The 18,132-nt window shown below is 42.2% G+C and overlaps 1 protein-coding gene across 3 annotated transcripts in view; it reads left to right on the forward strand.

Annotated features, from left to right (window-relative positions):
• Positions 1–2,997: 2,997 nt before the first annotated feature.
• Positions 2,998–18,132, forward strand: part of clip2 (CAP-GLY domain containing linker protein 2) — a 33,165-nt gene continuing 18,030 nt past the window's right edge. For 2 of the 3 annotated variants that reach the window (XM_017460559.3, XM_017460560.3), the window contains exons 1-3: positions 2,999–3,173; positions 7,744–7,951; positions 13,599–14,113. In XM_017460559.3, coding sequence (XP_017316048.1) covers positions 7,837–7,951; positions 13,599–14,113 — 630 coding nt within the window. In that variant the 5' untranslated portion in view covers positions 2,999–3,173; positions 7,744–7,836. Of the gene's footprint in view, positions 3,174–7,743; positions 7,952–13,598; positions 14,114–18,132 lie in introns of all 3 variants that reach the window. The other variant, XM_017460557.3, reaches the window with a different exon arrangement.

Consider the following 18,132-nt stretch of genomic DNA (forward strand, 5'->3'; position numbering starts at 1 on the left):
CAAAACTATTTAGTACAGTAGTGTGCACATTTCTATGGAGTCCTACTCTCAGGCTCTGTCTTATAGCCTACCAAGGCAGTGAGAGGTCTACATATAGCACATACCTTGTCAGAAATAAAGGTGGAGAAGTTTGTACCTTTATCTCCAATGATTTCTGGGTGAGAAAAAAGGAAAATGTACTTCTGTTTTATAAGTTCTAAAAAAAAAAAATTAAATAAAAAATAATGTTAAAATTAAAAAAAATTAAATATGGGTGTTTCCTGAAAGAAGACAACAATCCAAAAGATATGTCAAGATTAGGAGACAAAAAGGTTAGTCAAAGTTGAGTGACCCTCTCTGTTTCCAGACTCGATCTGAAGAAAGCACTGGAAGAAATTTGGCAGAGGTACGACATGTAAGGAATAAAACACTTATTTATAACCATGCCTCATTTTTTTCCCCTCTTAAAGTTAATAAGACAACGTTTCTGAAAAAGTCCTCTGTGCTATCCAAGTTGGAATATTAAAAAAAAAAAAAAAAAAAAAAGTTATAGCTTTACCTCTGTTGGATAAATACCGAAGATTCCTTCGACAAATGCTAAATCAATGTCTCCTAACTGAAAACTTTAAGCTTATCAGTGATTAAAATCTATTATTATGGAAAATATGACATATTAAAACAAGTGCATGAATATACACCTTGCAGCTGGTCTGACTGTCAGAGCTGCTGTTACTGAAAATGAATCACCCTCTGACCAATCAGAATCAAGCATTCAACAGTGCTGAGTAAAGATTGGTCAAGCATTCTGGGGATTGGGTTGGGGATGAATTTAAAGGGACTGCAGCAGACATTCTAGCATACATAAGAGTTGTCTAGAACCTAAATGATCTGAGGTGAACATCCCAGTGCATTAACCTGTGAGGGGGCCAAAAATTTGTACTGGCTCCCCTGTTTGAGGCTACCACCGTTATGACAGTGTTGTAGCCTGAGCATGGCTTATAAAAAAACAAAACGGTAGCCCTTCTTTTGTGCCAGGTTATATTAACACTGTTGTTGGACCTATAATTCATGCATTTCCATGTGTACGCTAAAATGACTTGAAGAATACATGGAGTCAGGTACTGTGATTAAACTGAGCAGGGGTGTTTCAAGTGACCTCAAATTACATCTCTCGGAGGTCTATTACCCCATGCAGTTTTAATGAATAATATTTACATAGCTTGTTATTGTGGAACTGCATGAACTATATTTTAACTACATTTCTATTAAATAAATCCAGTTCTGTAAGGTCATTATGTTTATGCCCTTCTTCAACAGCCTTTTAGCTTGTTCTTGCCCACTTTTGCCACCCCTTAGTGTGTTCTTGTCCCTTATTGGCACCCTTTAGTGTGTTCTTGTCCCTTTTTGCCACCCCTTAGTGTGCTCTTGCCTCCCTTCCCCACCCCTTAGTGTGCTCTTGCCCCTTTTTGCCATGCCTTAGTGTGTTCTTGCCACTCTTCCCCACCCCTTAGTGTGCTCTTGCCCCTCGTCCCCATCCCTTCGTGTACTCTTGCCCCTTTTTGCCACCCCTTAGTGTGTTCTTCTCCCTTTTTGCCACCCTTTATTGTGTTCTTGCCCATTTTTTCCACCTCTTTGTGTGTTCTTGCCCCTCTTCCCCACTCTTAGTGTGCTCTTGCCCCTTTTTGCCACACCTTAGTGTGCTCTTGCCCCTTTTTTGCCACGCCTTAGTGTGTTCTTGCCCCTCTTCCCCACCCCTTAGTGTGCTTTTGCCCCTCTTCCCCACCCCTTAATGTGTTCTTGTTTCTCTTTGCCACCCTAAGTCTAAAAACCTGGAGACACCACTGAAAATGAGCTGTTTATTAAACCAACAGGTCTGTCCAGTCATTTCAGGACTCTGGCTGCCAGAAATCCTGCATGCCTGAATTCCCCATATTTACAGTTTTTTTTCTTTCTTTTTTTTTCTTTTCTTTTCTTTTTTTTTTAGCAGTAGGAGTCAGTGGCTTACTTTTCCCGATTAGCCTGCCTGAGTGATGAACGACTCCGGAGCGGCTCGCCGGAAGTGCAGAAATTCCAGAGGTAGATTCCGGTCCATTTGTGGTGCATCAAGAGCAAGGCTGTTCGATTCCAGAAATCTGGTAATCGACTCCGATTCGTTTGGGTCGATTCCGCGCAATCATTATCTGGATTCCATTATTTCATTCATTCATTCAAATCTCTAAATCACGTGACAAGAAATGAGAAAATTGTGAAACGAAAAGTGAAATATGAACATCGTATTAAGGACCTTGGCACATTTACAAACGTTTGAACATTCACGTAGAAACACTTGCAGTAGGCTATAACGTGAAAGGATAACTGACAATATTATCCTTCAGGTAGCATCGACGTAAGCCAATTTTCCTATATGTTGCATTGTTCTGTTTTTGTTTCCCCCCCTCCCAACGTAAAAGAGTGCAAAATGCTTGTGGAGTCGAAGTTTTAGAGTCGACTCTCGAGGTCCAATTCCTGGAATCCAAGAATCGACTCTTTTTTTTTTTCTTCTTTTTTTTTGGTAGCGATTCGCAGCTCGAGCGCGCGCATGTACACATTTCTGACTAAAACCCAAGTCCATATTTACTGCTTTAATGCAAAAAAACCCCCCAAAACAACCGAGTTTAAGTTTAATTCACCTTCCTGCAGCATTTCAATTCAAACCAGACACACGGAAAGAATCACTGGAACATAATCACTGCTATAACACTGAAGCTACAGTGGGGAATATACTGTATTTAGCTGGATGTCTGAATGAATAAACAGTGTTTCTGTGTGTTTCTGTCTAAAACAATGATAGAAGAAAAACGCGGAGAGGTTTTAATGATTAAAACAAGGGACACAGGTCTTAGAAATGAACCCTGTACGATGAGAAAACGAGTCAGTTTAACATCATAAAACGAGCCTCTATCTAAATTGGCCGGCTTTTCTCCCTGCAGTTAGCATCCCGCTACACTCCACCCTCTCCACCTCAGCATCCATGTTTTTCGCATCCGAATGTGTGTGTGTGAGTGTGTGTGTGTGTGAGAGAGAGAGTGTGTGAGTGTAGGGAGTGGCAGCCACGGAGAAATCGCATGCCGGCAGATACGCGAGTGATTTCCATTCAAAGGAAAACGTGAAGCTGCTCTCTGGTTAGGATTTTTATAACGGCTGGACTTTATGAGGTAAACGCCATTTTTTGTTTTGTTTTGCTTTGCTTTAACGGCTGCAGCGCGTGACAGGGCCGCGAGAGCAAACACGCCGCATAGCCAAAACAATAGAGCTCAGTTTAGTCTGCGCCGCTGACACGTTTATAAACTTTAAGGTAATGTCTTCACTGTTTTTGTCTTTCTCATTGTGCCCTCTTCTCCTCAAGGGGTCATTCCCAGGGCTTAAACGCCGGGTTAGATGCTGAATAAGCCTGTATAACCTCTTTGGAGAAGGAGCTCGTCTGCTATCTTGTCTGTCTATCGCGAGTTAATATTACAAAACATATATATATTTATATATTTTTTATCATCTTTGAGGGTGAATTATATGTCACAGGATTGGCTTGAGACTCTGTCTTGTTGGTATACATGCTCGGAAAGGTTAGGGAATGTCTCATATTTGAAACTGGTGTGCCACATCTTAATGTGAAAAAGCTGTCTTTAGCATAGCCTTCAGGGACTTGTCTGAATCCTCAACATGAGGGTGGCTCGATATGAAAAATCCACGGTATGATCACCCTGCAGTCTCATACCGCGGTTTCCGGTATATCACGATATCTGTTTACAGCCAAAAAAAAAAAGATGACACTGAATGACATTACACTGGGAAAGTACCAATTTATCTAAAAAAAACAAAACAAAACAACAAACCCAAAACAAAGAAAAACATTTACACGGGGTCCAGTGGTAGTCTCGTATTGTACGGGTGCGATTTAATTTACTACTAAATATTAAACACTACTATTAGATAGTAAACACTTCCCGAGTCGCGAAGCGAAAAACGGGACGCGTTTCGTATACTTTGTGATTGTTATTTTATCGTATTGTCAGATTGTTGCCGGGATTTTGGTTCGCTCCGAACGGAAATAAGCTCCTCTTGTCTACTCCAGCGCCTCTTCGACCGGTTATGAATGGCGCGTGATCGGATGACCACGTTCGTAGAAAAATACGACCCGCCGGAAACCCGCTCCTCCTGCGGCCGTTGTATTGCTGTCCGGATACGGGGGTTTGATCACTGAGGAGGAGTACGTTAAGAAGAACGCGCTCCAAAACGCGTTGAGTTCGTTTTAAACGGACGTGTACACGTAGGACTGGACAGGGAAGTAGATCCTGTGAAAATAAGCAGGGAGATGTTAATTGCACGTCTGCGTCACATCTCCGGGGTTGGGGGTTCGAATGCCACCTCCGCCATGCGTGCATGGAGTTTTGCGTGTTCTCCCCGTGCTTTAAGGGGTTTCCTCTGGGTCCTCCGGTTTCCTCGCCTGGTCCAGAGACATGCGTTGTAGTCTGATTGACATTTCCAAATTGTATGTATTGCGTGAATACGTGTGTGATTGTGCCCTGTGGTCCAGGGTGTCTCCTGTCATGTGCCCCTAGTTCCCTGGGATAGGCTCCAGGCTCTCCGCGACCCTGTGTAGGATAAGAGGTACGGAAAATGGATGGATGGATGTTATAAATACTGACACGTTTTCCGCCTTCACATTTTTGATAATCATTTCTTTTTACACTATGCGATTTCGCCTTTTAATCTTTTAAGACTTTTACTTCAGCCAGCACTGGTGTCGTTGTTTTATTCGACGCCCCCTTGTGGTTTTATTGCAGATTCCCTTTTCTGTTTTGTTTTCCAGTCATGCTTGAATCACGAGTTCCTGCGATCTGGAGACTCGACATCAATTCCCAGCTCGAATACACGTGTATACGTTTCTAAGAAGAAGAAAAAACAGTCCATATTTTGTTGTTGCACTATACGAGATGATCACAATAAAAGAAAATCACGGATGAATTCTACAGCAGTTTACAACTGCATAATTCGTCAACGTTTCTCAATTGTCACTACCGTGTTTGTAGCTATCTCGTGAGTTCCGTGTAATCCTTACGTAATTGTGTAATCCTTACGCAAGATGCCGTACTCCACTCGGTCGTCGTAGCTGAGATTTTGTCTGTGACAGCCGAAAATCGTACCGTGCGATTTATTGTAATCCGGCGAACTAAGACTAGCTGAATTACTTCAGATCCTATTGGGTAGCTAGTTTAAAATACTTTTAATTAAAAAAAGCCAAAATTGTGATGTTTGTGGGTTGTATAGGGAGTAACAGTGTAATAACCGTATAACTTAGACAACATCGCAGTTTTCGTGTTTGGAAATAGTTCATTCAGTAACCAAAATCAGGTTAACAGGTATCCAGGAACATTCTAAAGCCATAATTGTTTATTTTTATTTTTAAATTTGCATTAATTTATCTGGCCCATGCTCCTGTTAAAAAGGAAAGCGAGCCGAACAGTTAAGCGTCTTGCTTAAAGACGTTGCATTAGCTCGGTGGTAGTCATGGGAATCGAACTCATAACCATCTGGCGATTAGCGTGGAACAGAAACTGCCGACTCATCACTACTTTCATATTCATTTCGTGCCTGTAATAAATCAGAAACCATTACTCAGGGTGTGGCTTGGTCTTAATGTATGATAATACTCGCCATCATTCAGTCCAACTCAATTTTACTTGTGTAGAGCTTTTAACAGTAGATTTAGCAGCATTACTGAAATCCAGATGTTGAGTTGGATCCATAATGAACAAGCCAGAGGCGACACGAGGAAGAAACCTTGAGAGGAACCGATCCTCTTCTGGGTGACACCGGTCAGTGGCGTTATAGATCGCTCAGTCTTCCACAACGGTTTACTACGGGACTGTGAAAAAGTATCCCCCCCCCCCGTGATTGTTTTCAGACTATTTGGTTTCAAAATGAAGTATGAGACATGGAGAAGATGAGGAAACACAAAGTAGTTTTTAAATGATGATTTGATTTATTGAGGGGGAAAAAGTTACGCAACATCTGTATCACCCATCTATGTGAAAAGTAATCCCCCCAACAGCCTAATAACCAGTTGTACCATTTTTAGCAGCAACAACTGCAACCAAATGCTTTCAATAACTAGAGATCGGTCGTTTTAATGTCCTGCCACAGTAGCTCGATGGGGTTCAAGTCAGGACATTGTCTAGGCCATAGGTTCTCAACCTTTTGTAACTAAAGCCCCGCAAAGCCTCCCCATCATGCCCCCCCCCCCCCCCCCCAACTTTTATTGTTTTTTTAATATAACTTTTATAAAACTATATAACGGACAGGTATGGAACATGAATGATCAAAAACATTTCTGAACACTAGAACTACTTTGAACAAGAGAACTAGGCTGTAATAACGTGGACTATTTTACATGTAAAACATATTGCATTACATTCGTCTTGCGTTCTTAAAACATTCACATATGAATGATGTAAATTGGGACGAAGGGCGCGTCTCGTTATACAGGACATTGTTAAAGCTCCGTCTCTCAGCCCCTCACTGAACCGAGCAGACGCAGAGAGAGGTGTGAGTGCAGCGGGAAAGCGAGACCTCGTGCTTGCAGGACAGTACTGCCGACATTTGGAAAGGTTTGTCCAAAAAGTCACTAGATTTGTCGCTAGGCGCTTTAAAAAAAAAACAAGCCGCTAAAGGGGTCTGAAATGTCGCTAAGTTGGCAACACTGGTCTGCACTGACAGCTAGATAAAAGGCAGGCTAAGCTCCGCCTCTCCCCAGCAATAAATAAATACAGAGGGACAGGGAATGCGGGGTTTTTCATTTATGAACATTATATTTGAAAAGCAATAAAATAAACTGAGTACCCAAATGATGCCCCGCCTGTTTTTTTTTTCTTGAAAACAATTCGCGCCCCTCTTCCAGTCTCTCCGCCCTGGTTGAGAACCACTGGACTAGGTCAATCCAAAACCTTCATTCTGTTTCTTTTAGGTGGACTTCAGATCGTGATCTTAATGCATAACTCAGTTGCACTTTTGAACTTCAGATCAGCGACTGATGACCAGATATCCTCCTTCAAGATTTTGTGGTAGCGAGCAGAATTCATTATTCTGTAGGGATGTGTGAAGAGGCCAGTCAAAGTTTGCGTTTATTCTTTTCAAGGTTTCTTCCTCGTTTTTTCCTCAGGAACTTTTTTCCTTCATACAGTTCGGTTGGATTCTCCACTATGGAGAATTCGTCTTTGGATAGAATTTTTTTCGTTAGTGTTGGGAAAACTTTTATTAGCCTCTACAGGCATCCATACTATTTGCAGTAGCCAGTCTTTCACGGATCATGGTCTTTGAGTTTTGATACATCTGCCCTTGGGAGTGTCTGGCTAAACGAATGATGTTCTCGGGTGCGTTCAAGGAACCGAAATTGAGTGATCATGGTAAGTAAATCTCGCATAAGTCATTTTATCTTAGTTGCCGAGGTCTGAAACTGTAAACAAAAGGGGGGGAAATGATGGACCAACAACATCCAACCAATCAGGACAAAGAGTCGTCTCTACTTTCCGGTCAGTGGTGCTGCTTGTTAGCTCAGAAAGATACCGCTTTTTAACTAATATTCAAGCTTTTAGGGATCTGGTTTTGGAAGGAACGTTGTAATGAAGGCTTGTATTGTTTTGAAGTTGTTGATATGGGGTTGTAATTTAGGTTGGAGTTTACTAACGGAGAGCAAACGTCTGTTTCTGATCAGATCACACGTCTTCTCAGTCCAACAGGTAAAATGGAGAGAGAGCGACCCACGGTCTGAACGTCTAGTGCCTCGTGGAATATCCCTCCCCTCCCCCCCTCTTAGCGGACACCATGAACATGCTGAAGTCAAGCGGCCTTAAGATCCCCGGCAGGGGTCCGAAGCACTCCAGCCCAGTGGGACGAACCACCACGGGGTCACCGTCCTCCCCTGCAACTCAGAAAGACAGTAAGTTGCCATTTTGTCCCTAATCTCTCACTGACAGTCCCCAACACACAGGAAGTCATGATTCTTTCGTCAACTGTTAGCCATGATTCAGCTGTTTTCACCAGAGAAAATGGCAGCAGGGAATATCTTAATTTCAGAGCGTCAAGCTCAGGAACGAGCTTTTTATTTTTTTCCTGCATAATAATTGCTGATACAGACCATGAACTGAGTAATAATCTCTAGGGCTGAGTATTACAGTACATTGTGTGATACAGAAGGGCGACATGGTTCAGCGCCGCTGTGGAATGCTTTGAGCGGGAAAAAGAGGAAACACAGGAAGTGAAGTCTCGCTATGTAAACAGCAAGCAGCCTTTCGCTGCACATGGTTTATAAAGGGATCTCTCGTTTGCTGTTTATCAGGTTATGTTATGGCGGAAACACTGTTTGTCTTATATACGAGGCACGGCTATCAGAAAGAGCTTGCGTTGTTTCTAAACTTAACGTAATTATCCATCCAACATCAGTGACATTTTTTATTGCTGTGGTGTAGGAGCTTGCCCCGTTTTTCTCATTTTTATAGACCTCGTAATTTCATCCACCGAACAGAATTATGGGCTTGTCTTCGCCAAGAAGCAAGGGCTTGTCCAAAATATGACATCTGGTCTCATGATGTCCCCCAAATCAAACACTGGGCTGGAGATGATGCTGATTGTTGGAACGTGTACCAATGCGCTATCGGCATAAGCAAAGTAAGATACTTCGGCACGTGCAGTTATTGGAAAACACTCAACTTCGGGGCGGTAACAGGATCTCTGCTACTTGCTGAACTCTGTGCTCATGTACCAGCACTAAGAAGATACATCTTTAGGTGTTTAAGTTGGATTAGCCCTACAAAAGACCATGCAGATTCCATTCAGATTGAATTCATCCCATGAATAATGCATGCTCTCGGAGACAGCCTTCAGATTGGCGTCATTAGCTGGAATATTTCTAAATGCACTTGTCTGACTACTTGGTGTTCATTGAGTTTTGGGTTTGGCCCTCTATAATTGAAACGTTTTTACATACCTTGACCTTACTTCAAGATGTGACCGTCTGTCCAATCCACATCACGTACGTCTCTGCCGGAACGGAGCATGTTTACGTTTGAATAAATAAATAAAAGGGTGGGGGGGGGGATAAGAAATGCTTGTACATATAACAATGTGAATATAACACTGGCAAGCGAGGGCAGGGCTAGCTGTCAAAGAGCCAGCTGTAATTACAGCCCAATTCACCAAACGTGACATTAGACAATGGGACTGCGAACAAGCAGTGCATTTGCGGTTATTTTGGTTCTCTAGGTCTGTGTAATGAGTATCATTACAGTATAAACACTTTGGTTTTGCAGAGCCTGTAGTTTTGGTGGCGATTCCGCATGTAGAAAATGATTTGGCTCAAACAAACACGCGAAACAAAATGAATTCATCGTCGGCGTGGCATGGCGACTGCTAATGGATATTAATTAAGCTTTATTTTCAATTTGACTTGTTGGAATTGAACGAACCATGGTAAGACCATCCTCTACTGATTGAGACCATTGGTCCATGGGTCATACCGAAATATTGTTGTGTGGAACCAGCAAAAAAAGTCTGTAATACTATGACCTAAACGTTAGCTTGGGCATCTGAACTGTGAAACAAAATAGTAACCTAGTTGTTACTTATGTTATAACAGATATTAACAGTCAGTTCCCTCTCTAGCCTCTTGTTTTCTCTTTTTTTTTGACGTTTCAGTGTTGTTAAAGGAGCAGCTTTACTTCCGACTGTGATAAAGTGCTGATGCTGGAGACTCCTTCCAAAAATACTAAATGAACATCTACTTTTAAAACATTTTTAAAAAATCGGTTTATGTGGAATGTCCACCATACAAGTCCCCATTCCCGTAGTTACTCCAGAAACTTTAACCAATCAGAAACGAGAATTCAGAACCACGGTGGTAGAGGGTCACTTGGGTACTAAGATGTTAGTATTTTTTTTAGATGATATTGGTATTGCGTCCATATTTCCGTTGTCTTCATGACGTTTATGCTTCATTGTGACAAAAGAAAAAAAATTGATATTAAGCACAAAGGAATTGAGTTGTGTTTCAGAGTTTGTGGACTAAAATGGTCTGAATGAAGTGTATCTGTTCCATGAGACATGCAGCTTTTGGTGTGAGCTAGCATCAAATGCTAATTTCTGAGATGTCGGGTTTTTCCAGCAGATGTTGCAGATGTTACATTGACTCAACTCTTCCAGTTAGGTACATTGTAAATAAAGCAGATCATACTGTAGAAAGGAAACCGATTATATTCTGCTATACAAACAGTAGGATGAGAGTCTTAATGTGTCTAGGGAAGCAACCATGAGGGTTGGGCTACTCTGAGACGCTGTGTATGTGTGTGTGTGTGTGTGTGTGTGTGTGTGTGTGTATGTGTGTGTGTGTGAGAGAGAGAGGCTGAGCTGAGGTCATTGTGCTGGCCCATCCTGCTGAATGGTGGGATTCAGTTAGAGGGAGGAGTTGACTAGGCCACAATAGTGCTCTTCTCTTCCTTTTTCCTCGAACATGTGCGCGCATTCAAGTGTATGTGTGTGTGTGTGTGTTTGTGTGTCCTCCCCAATTCCCTGTTACCCTGGCAACTCAGCCACTTGGGCAAACGATGCGGTGGGCCTTCAGCAGTTTCTCCGACCCGACCCATGACTTCCGGCATGAGTTCTGCTCTTAGCGACCAGCTTTAATGCCACACGGCCAGTGATAGAATGACGGATGCAGGTCACGTGTGAGCCTCGAGATCTGAATACACCCTCAAACAAAACCGCATCCACCTGTAGGGTTGTTTTCTTGACTTAAGGATGTAGAGGATTTTAAAGCCGTTACTGTCTTTTGAATAAAATCGGAAAGTCTAATTGACGTCATAGGGTGTGTCGATCTCGTCTCGACCCAGGGAATCCAGGAATGCCTGGATTGGCTTTTAAAATTTGGACACACGGTTCAAAAGTTATGACCATAAACGTACTTCCAAATTTGACCCGATGGTGGTGCTAGAGCGTTGGAAGCACTTGGCCAAAATTTGGTAAGAATGTTCCTTAGAAACTCCCCAATCAGTGTGCCAAATTTCACAACTTTTTACCAGACGGTTCTATGGGCTGCCATTGACTCCCTAGTCAGAAGAGGAAGAAAAAGAATAATAAGAAAAGGTAGTATAACAACATACCGTATTTATAACATAAAGTTATACAATTTTGGCCCCAAAATTCAGAAAGGACATAATAATTCCAAGGTTTCAACATGACTGTTAAAATTTTAAAGCAAAACAGTAAACAAATGGTGGCCTCATCCTTACATGCTTGCTCTTGGTCTGATACCTTTTGTGCACTTTTCTGGCCTCAAGCCTCAGGATCTCTACGATTCCGTGCACCAGTTTTCATCAGGAAAACAAACATCTGAATGTGAAGAAAAATTCACACAATCCTGTCTTAAAAAGTGATTCAAGTTTTGTACAAAGGTGAAACTACAGGAGTAGGTTTGCGGTTTTGTCATCCGTCATGTCAGTCAAATTGTGTTTTTCTGTTAAAGTACGTGGTTCTCGGCTACATTTACCGGTGGAATGTACCAGATTCCCTGGAAAATTCTAGCACTCTGGCTTGCAAGACTGAATAGACGTTAGCGTCTACAAAACACCATGCGGTTAAGACTGGATATCAGTGACTGGAGAACATTACTCTGAGTAAATGAATAAAAAATGAGTCTGAAATAATTTTGTTTATGATATAAGCAAAATATCGCTTTTTTACTTTCTACGTGAAACGAGCACATAGTGTAGCACTACTGCAAAATTGTATTGGCTCGCTAATATTCTAATGCATTCGGATGCTAAATAATCTCTGGAAAATCCAAATGCAACAGGACCCTAAGGTTTATTTTTCATCCCGAAATGTTCGGTTTTTAACTTTTAATATTTTCCAGTAGAGAAAAAAAACTATCATTTGTTAATGGTGTTATATTCCTCCTTTGTAATATTTGGCTCAGTGTTTGATTCATCCTGCAGCTTGAGTAACCTTTTGCTGAATAAGCAATCATTAGCTGTTTTGTTTTCATGGTGTCGTTTTCGGTTGGTAGGAATGCGAACACTCAGGTTCAGACAATGTGAACACGGTCCAAATGACCCCGTCTGCCAGCTGACGAGGAGGGAAAGATGAACACAGTACTGTTTCCCGTCATTTAACACGAAACACGCATTCTCAGATGCTGGCACTAATTTTGCTTATATCTTGACTCCATGCATGACTGAGTTTGCCAGTCGAACATATGGGAGCAATTGGCGCAGCTATTCCCCCCTCCCCCCGTCTCCCCCAACAAGACCACAAGCTAAAGAACCAGCTGCATGTGTCAAAGGCTGAGGTTGATAATCTGTGTATTACGGCAAAATCCCACTGATTCGGGGAAAGCGGCGTAGCGCTGAGTGCGGCACGGAGACTGCCATGACCTGGAAGATACGAGCCAACGCTCTACTGCAGAGCAGTGAATGAAGTGTGTGGGGAGTCTGGTTGGCAGCCGGTCTGATGTAAATACTGGAAAGAACTTGTGGCTGAATAAACCACGGTCACAAAATATAGCCGTATATTACCGTATATTAGCATATGCCTTTTGTACGAAATCAGCTACGTGTGTAATTAATATGATGTGGTAGTTTTACATGCTGGCCTAAAGTTTTGTATTTAGAAAAGCATTACACTCTCTAATAAAGAAAAAAAAAATCGGACACCACTCCGAATTTATTTGCTATTGTACAATATATAAGTAGTGAAGGAAGAATAACGGTAACGGCACGCTTCCCATGTGTAAAAAGCGTTGACATATTTGTGAAGCCAGAGTGGAACTTGGGGGTAAAAGTTGGGGAATTTTCTTAAACGCTCTTGAGAGCAATAAAATAAAAATAGCAGTGGCTTCTGTGCTTGTGCTAAAAAACGTGAAGGTGAACTAGTAAGGAATGTCAGTTAGCTAGCTAGCTAGCTAGCTAGGAAAAGTGACTAAGACAAAATACGAAAATGTTAGTCGAAATAATTTTACCCAAATGTTAAGTTAAGATAATGTGATGTAAACTTTTTTTGTTTTCCCTCCTGAAGCTACATAGCTTAAGACCAAGGATGTCTTGCAAGCTAGCAAGGAAAATAAGCTAACCTTGTTATCTAACTTTATGAGAAATGGTAGCGAATGAAATTGAGCCAAAATGTAGAACAGGCCAATTAGTGCTAAACGTAAATGTTAAATATTGTCCTGTGATTGACTGAGGTGAGCACAATGACTCGCATCTCGCAAGCTAGCATGGAATATCGGTTAACGAAGATATCGAGGTAGCTAGCTGCAGTTAGCGTGCGATTGATGCGTCGTTCTAGCGAGAAATACGTGAACCTAGTAAAGCGTGCCGTATTCCAAAATACATCTTAGATGAAGAGTCGAGAGAGTTTAGTATCTGGTTCACGCGTGTAGGGAAAATGATATCCGCAGCTCATTTCATCCATCGGGCAGTTCGGAAAAACAAATCAGAGTCTCTTGAGCGACTGAGGCTCCACCAACAATTATGAATTACTGAACTGTTTGTACAGTTGACAATTGACTGATTCATTGATCAAACGTCTCCTTCCAGATGTTCCTCACAAACAGCCCCTGCCGGCCCCGAGCAGCAGCGCATCTGACAAGTCGAGCTCGAAAGCTTCGGAGGTCGGCGACGAAGTGCCGAGCGACTTTGCGCTGGGCGAGCGTGTGTGGGTGAACGGCGTGAAGCCCGGCCGCGTGGCTTATCTCGGTGAGACCCAGTTTGCCCCGGGTCAGTGGGCCGGCGTTGTTCTTGATGAACCCGTGGGCAAGAACGACGGCTCAGTGGGCGGCGTGCGCTACTTCGAGTGCCTGTCTCTCCAGGGTATCTTCACGCGGCCCTCCAAGCTCACGCGCCAGCCAGCATCAGAAAGCAGCGACGCCCACCCTGCAGACCCGCACGCCGGACCGAACTGCACCGGAGCCCAGCGTGTGGTCGTGCCCCTGCGAGAGGGAATACTAAACAGCGCGACTAAGACCGGCAACGAGTCCGGCTCCAACATGTCCGACAGCGGCTCGGTGAAGAAAGGTGGAGAGAAGGATCTGCGAGTGGGAGACCGCGTGCTGGTGAGTCTGATTTGGTTTTGATTATAGTTGCAACACCGTAAAACCCTGGTTAGAGTTTTCTAACTATATTATTAGAGATACCCCAAGTACACATGCCCTAACCCTTTTAGATTTATCTATCTATCCATCTATCCGTCTTCTGGTTGACTTCACTCAGAGCTTACCATTGAGCCACTTAATCACTGTAGAGATGGAAAGGCCACATGTCAGCTCTACTCCCCGACCCCCAGCAATTTTCCTGCACAGCCTGTCTTCTCTTGATTGGCTTCGGGTCAGATTGCCTTCCACTTAGCACAGCGCTGGCTAAAAGCTTTCTGACCAGTCAATAGTGTTAATCAAATGGGATTACCACTGAGGAGCCCCCACCAGTTATCAGCTATCGATCGGCAGCTCTAACTGTCCAGCTGCGTGTTTTTCCGTTGAGGCATCGTGGAGGCTTTACACACCGTTCAGCACCAGTCTAGTGTCTGTTTAGACGGTTACAATTACACAGTACAGTCGTACTCTTTGTAGGTAGTGTGGAACTATGGAGCATATCAGAGAGCGGTTTTCTGCGTGAAGTGTCGATCGCTTTGAAGAGTTTTGTAGATCGCTTTGTGGGGAACGACTAAGACCTACACATCCGGTGATAACTGTCCCAATGTCCAATGTTGTCAGTGGTTCGAACTAGAGGTCGACTGATTGATCGGTTTTGCTGATTAATCGGCACCAATAACGACTGCCGGAGCGGCTGAGAAGAACGAGAGCGGCCTCTATAGGCGAAATAAAAATCACTGACAAATTTTGTCGTGTTATTTGAAGTGTTTTTTTTTCCATTTCATTCATTTTGGATGACTCTATTTTTTATTTCTTATTTGGAGTGTTACTTTTATCTTTTATTTACTTTAATATTTATTAATGGTTTATATATATATATGTGAATACTGATATTTATTTAATTAAAAAAAGGACATTTTCATGGGACAGTCAGTACTATTTACTTTTTATATTTGTAATAAAGTTGAGCAGTATTTTACTTTGTTATGTTTTCATTTTAAAAACTATCGGTTGATTAATCGGTTATTGGCATGACATAGTTATCGGTGCCGGTAAAATCACTGTCAGTCGACCCCTTGTTAAAACGTGTGGTTATACCACAGCGACGTTGAATTCTCAAATCTGATTGGTCAAAAGGTTTCGACTATATTATCTTCTATAACAGCAACTCCGACAACAGTTCAGGTAACCAGGCAAATCGCAGGTCTGTATAACTGTGCCCTTTCTAATACGTTGTTGTTTCCGACACAGCGACTTCCATATAAATGTAGAGAGAAACACTGTATGGCGAGGAGACGTTTGTTTAGCTTTTTTGGAAGGAGTCTCCAGTGTCAGCGCTCAGAGGTAAAGCTGAAACTTTTACGTTTTCCGACGTCTTCGGGACAGAGCTGATTTATTTATTTATTTATTTATTTATTTATTTATTTGTTTGTTTGTTTGTCTAATTAGCTTAGTAAAAGAGGCTGGTGAAGACAGCTGCTATAACCTAAGTGATGTATATAACTGCTGCTATAACTGGAAGTAACTTGCTTTGCGGACTTGTTTTTTTTTTTTTGTTGTTCTTTGTTTGTTTTTTTATATATAGTAACTTGAGCAACTTTATTGGATAATACACTCAGCTAACTTTATTCTAGCCTATTTACGTCTGATTTATGAAGCGACGGGGCCTGTGAATGATTTCTGAGAATGAACCGTTCTTCTTTTCAGGATGATTTTATATTCACTTTGGAGAATAGGGTACATATTGGCGTTTTTTTTCTAAGACGTGTCTATTGCAGCTGAATTGCGTCAGTTTTCAGTCTGTTTTCACCCGGGCTTCAGGTAGCTGCTGGCTGTTTGAAATTAGACACCATTTCAGGGAGAAGCTATTCGTTCAGCTTCTTTGTATGGGCTTCTACAGTCGAGTGCAAAACTTTACCTACCCTTAGGACAGAAACAGGAATACGTTTGATTTCTAAAGCAAGACATTAAATATGTTTCTTAGTTATTATGGTCAAATGAACAAAATCCCAAAGATATCTTTTTGACAGATTTGTATGTACCTTTCTGAATGTGGTGTACATTTTGCCTCTTTGGAATTCTTTTTATTTGTAGATGAATAAGAAAATAAAGGTCGATTTTTAAATTTCTGTTCAAAAGCCATGGGGCGGGGCGGGGGTGCAAACTTTTACTCTTGCGTTCGCTGACGTTTGCTCCCAGAGAGGCATCTCATATTACCATGACCGCATGATAGCACGTGAAGGACTCCTCAAAGTCGTGTAACTCTTTTTTTTTTTTGTACATATGCTCAGAGCTCGTGGTATTCCTCTGACGAGCCTCATCAGAGTGTCTCACACAGGCATGAATGGTAGAGGAGGGGGGAAAGAAATAATCGTATGATAGGCTGATCTGTTTACAAATAACATTCGCAGTACAATTAATAAATGGTTTCATTTGGGGAAAGTTCCAGAATAGTTTTTATCGTCTTTTTATGATGTTTGTGTTTGTTCATCAAATAATGTATTCTGTTTAGTTTTTCTTGTATTCCATAATATCGATGTTTAATCTCAATCATTTAATTTCGTAAGGAATAAAACACTACAGGGGTGCTATGAGAAAGTAAACAACGACGGAATGATAATGAGTCTTTATTGGTCACATATACGTTACACCACAGTGAAATTCTTCTCTTCGCATACCCCAAAATATTAGGAAGTTGGGGTCAGAGTGCAGGGTCAGCCATGATACAGCGCCCCCTGGAGCAGAGAGGGTTAAGGGCCTTGCTCAAGGGCCCAACAGTGGCAGCTTGGCAGTGCTGGGGCTTGAATCCCCGACCTTCCGATCAGTAACCCAGAGCCTTAACCGCCAAGCCCCCACTGCCCCGCGGCATGGTAACAGGAAGTTCGAATCACACGGTCTGAAGGGTTTAGTTTTTAATTTTGTATTGGTTTATACACACTTACGTTTAACGTTGTGAAATGTCCAGGAGACAAGTTAGCTCCTGCTATCGCTTACATTTTACACTAATATAAATTCAGCTTATCACGTTACCAGCAGCTTTACCTCTCATTGATACAACACTGGAGACTCCTTCCAAAAAATCACCTTATAGGAGACGTCACCATATCAACGATAGTGCATTTTCCGATCCGTTTATGTGGAGCGCCTGCCACACAAGTGCTTCCCTATGCTAGGCATTTACTTAGCAGTGTGGTCGTCGCTACCACGCAAGGTCTCTCGACTCATATCCTGAATTCGACTAAAAGGTCGTACTGTAATGTGACATTTCCGACCTCCGACTAGGAAAAAAAACCATGGAATTCCTACTTGGGAACTCAGGACGGTGTGTTTAGCCCGGAGGTAAAGCAGCAAGCGATGTCGAATCAAAATGGTCGCTCTCAGCATCAACAGGAAAACAAAGTCACTTTAACAGAGTTGTGCGGTGTAGATACAGTTATTTGCTTTAGATCAGAGGTGATCAGTCTTATCCAGAAAAGGCAGGTGTGGGTGCAGGTTTTCATTCCAAAGAATTAGAAGCCACACCTGATAGTCTGTTGAAAGCCAAGCTCAACCGATTTAAACAGGTGGAACCAGGTGTTGCTTCTGCTTGATTGGAACGGAAACCCGCACCCACACACTGGCCCTTTGCCGATAAGATTGGACACCCCTGCATTAGATCGTTCAACATATGGACGTATTTACTTGTGAAATCTGACTACACTGTCCGGAGGAGGAAAATATCCATCACTCAATACTGTTAGCTGGCTTGTTGTTAACCAATATGGACGCGTCACAATCCGTAGCGTGTATTCATGAATCGCTTCACTTCGTCTCTATCACACGCTCACGGTCAGTTACTCTTACACACAGCTAGCACAACACCCAGGAAAAAGTGATTCCGATCCTGTAATATGTAACACAGCCATGTTCAATTTAAATTGAGCTTAAATATTAACGTTCTTACAGTATACGACATATGTTGAGCTTTTAACGCCTGCCTACTG

Source organism: Ictalurus punctatus, chromosome 28 (assembly GCF_001660625.3).
Source record: "Ictalurus punctatus breed USDA103 chromosome 28, Coco_2.0, whole genome shotgun sequence".
Taxonomy (NCBI): domain Eukaryota; kingdom Metazoa; phylum Chordata; class Actinopteri; order Siluriformes; family Ictaluridae; genus Ictalurus; species Ictalurus punctatus.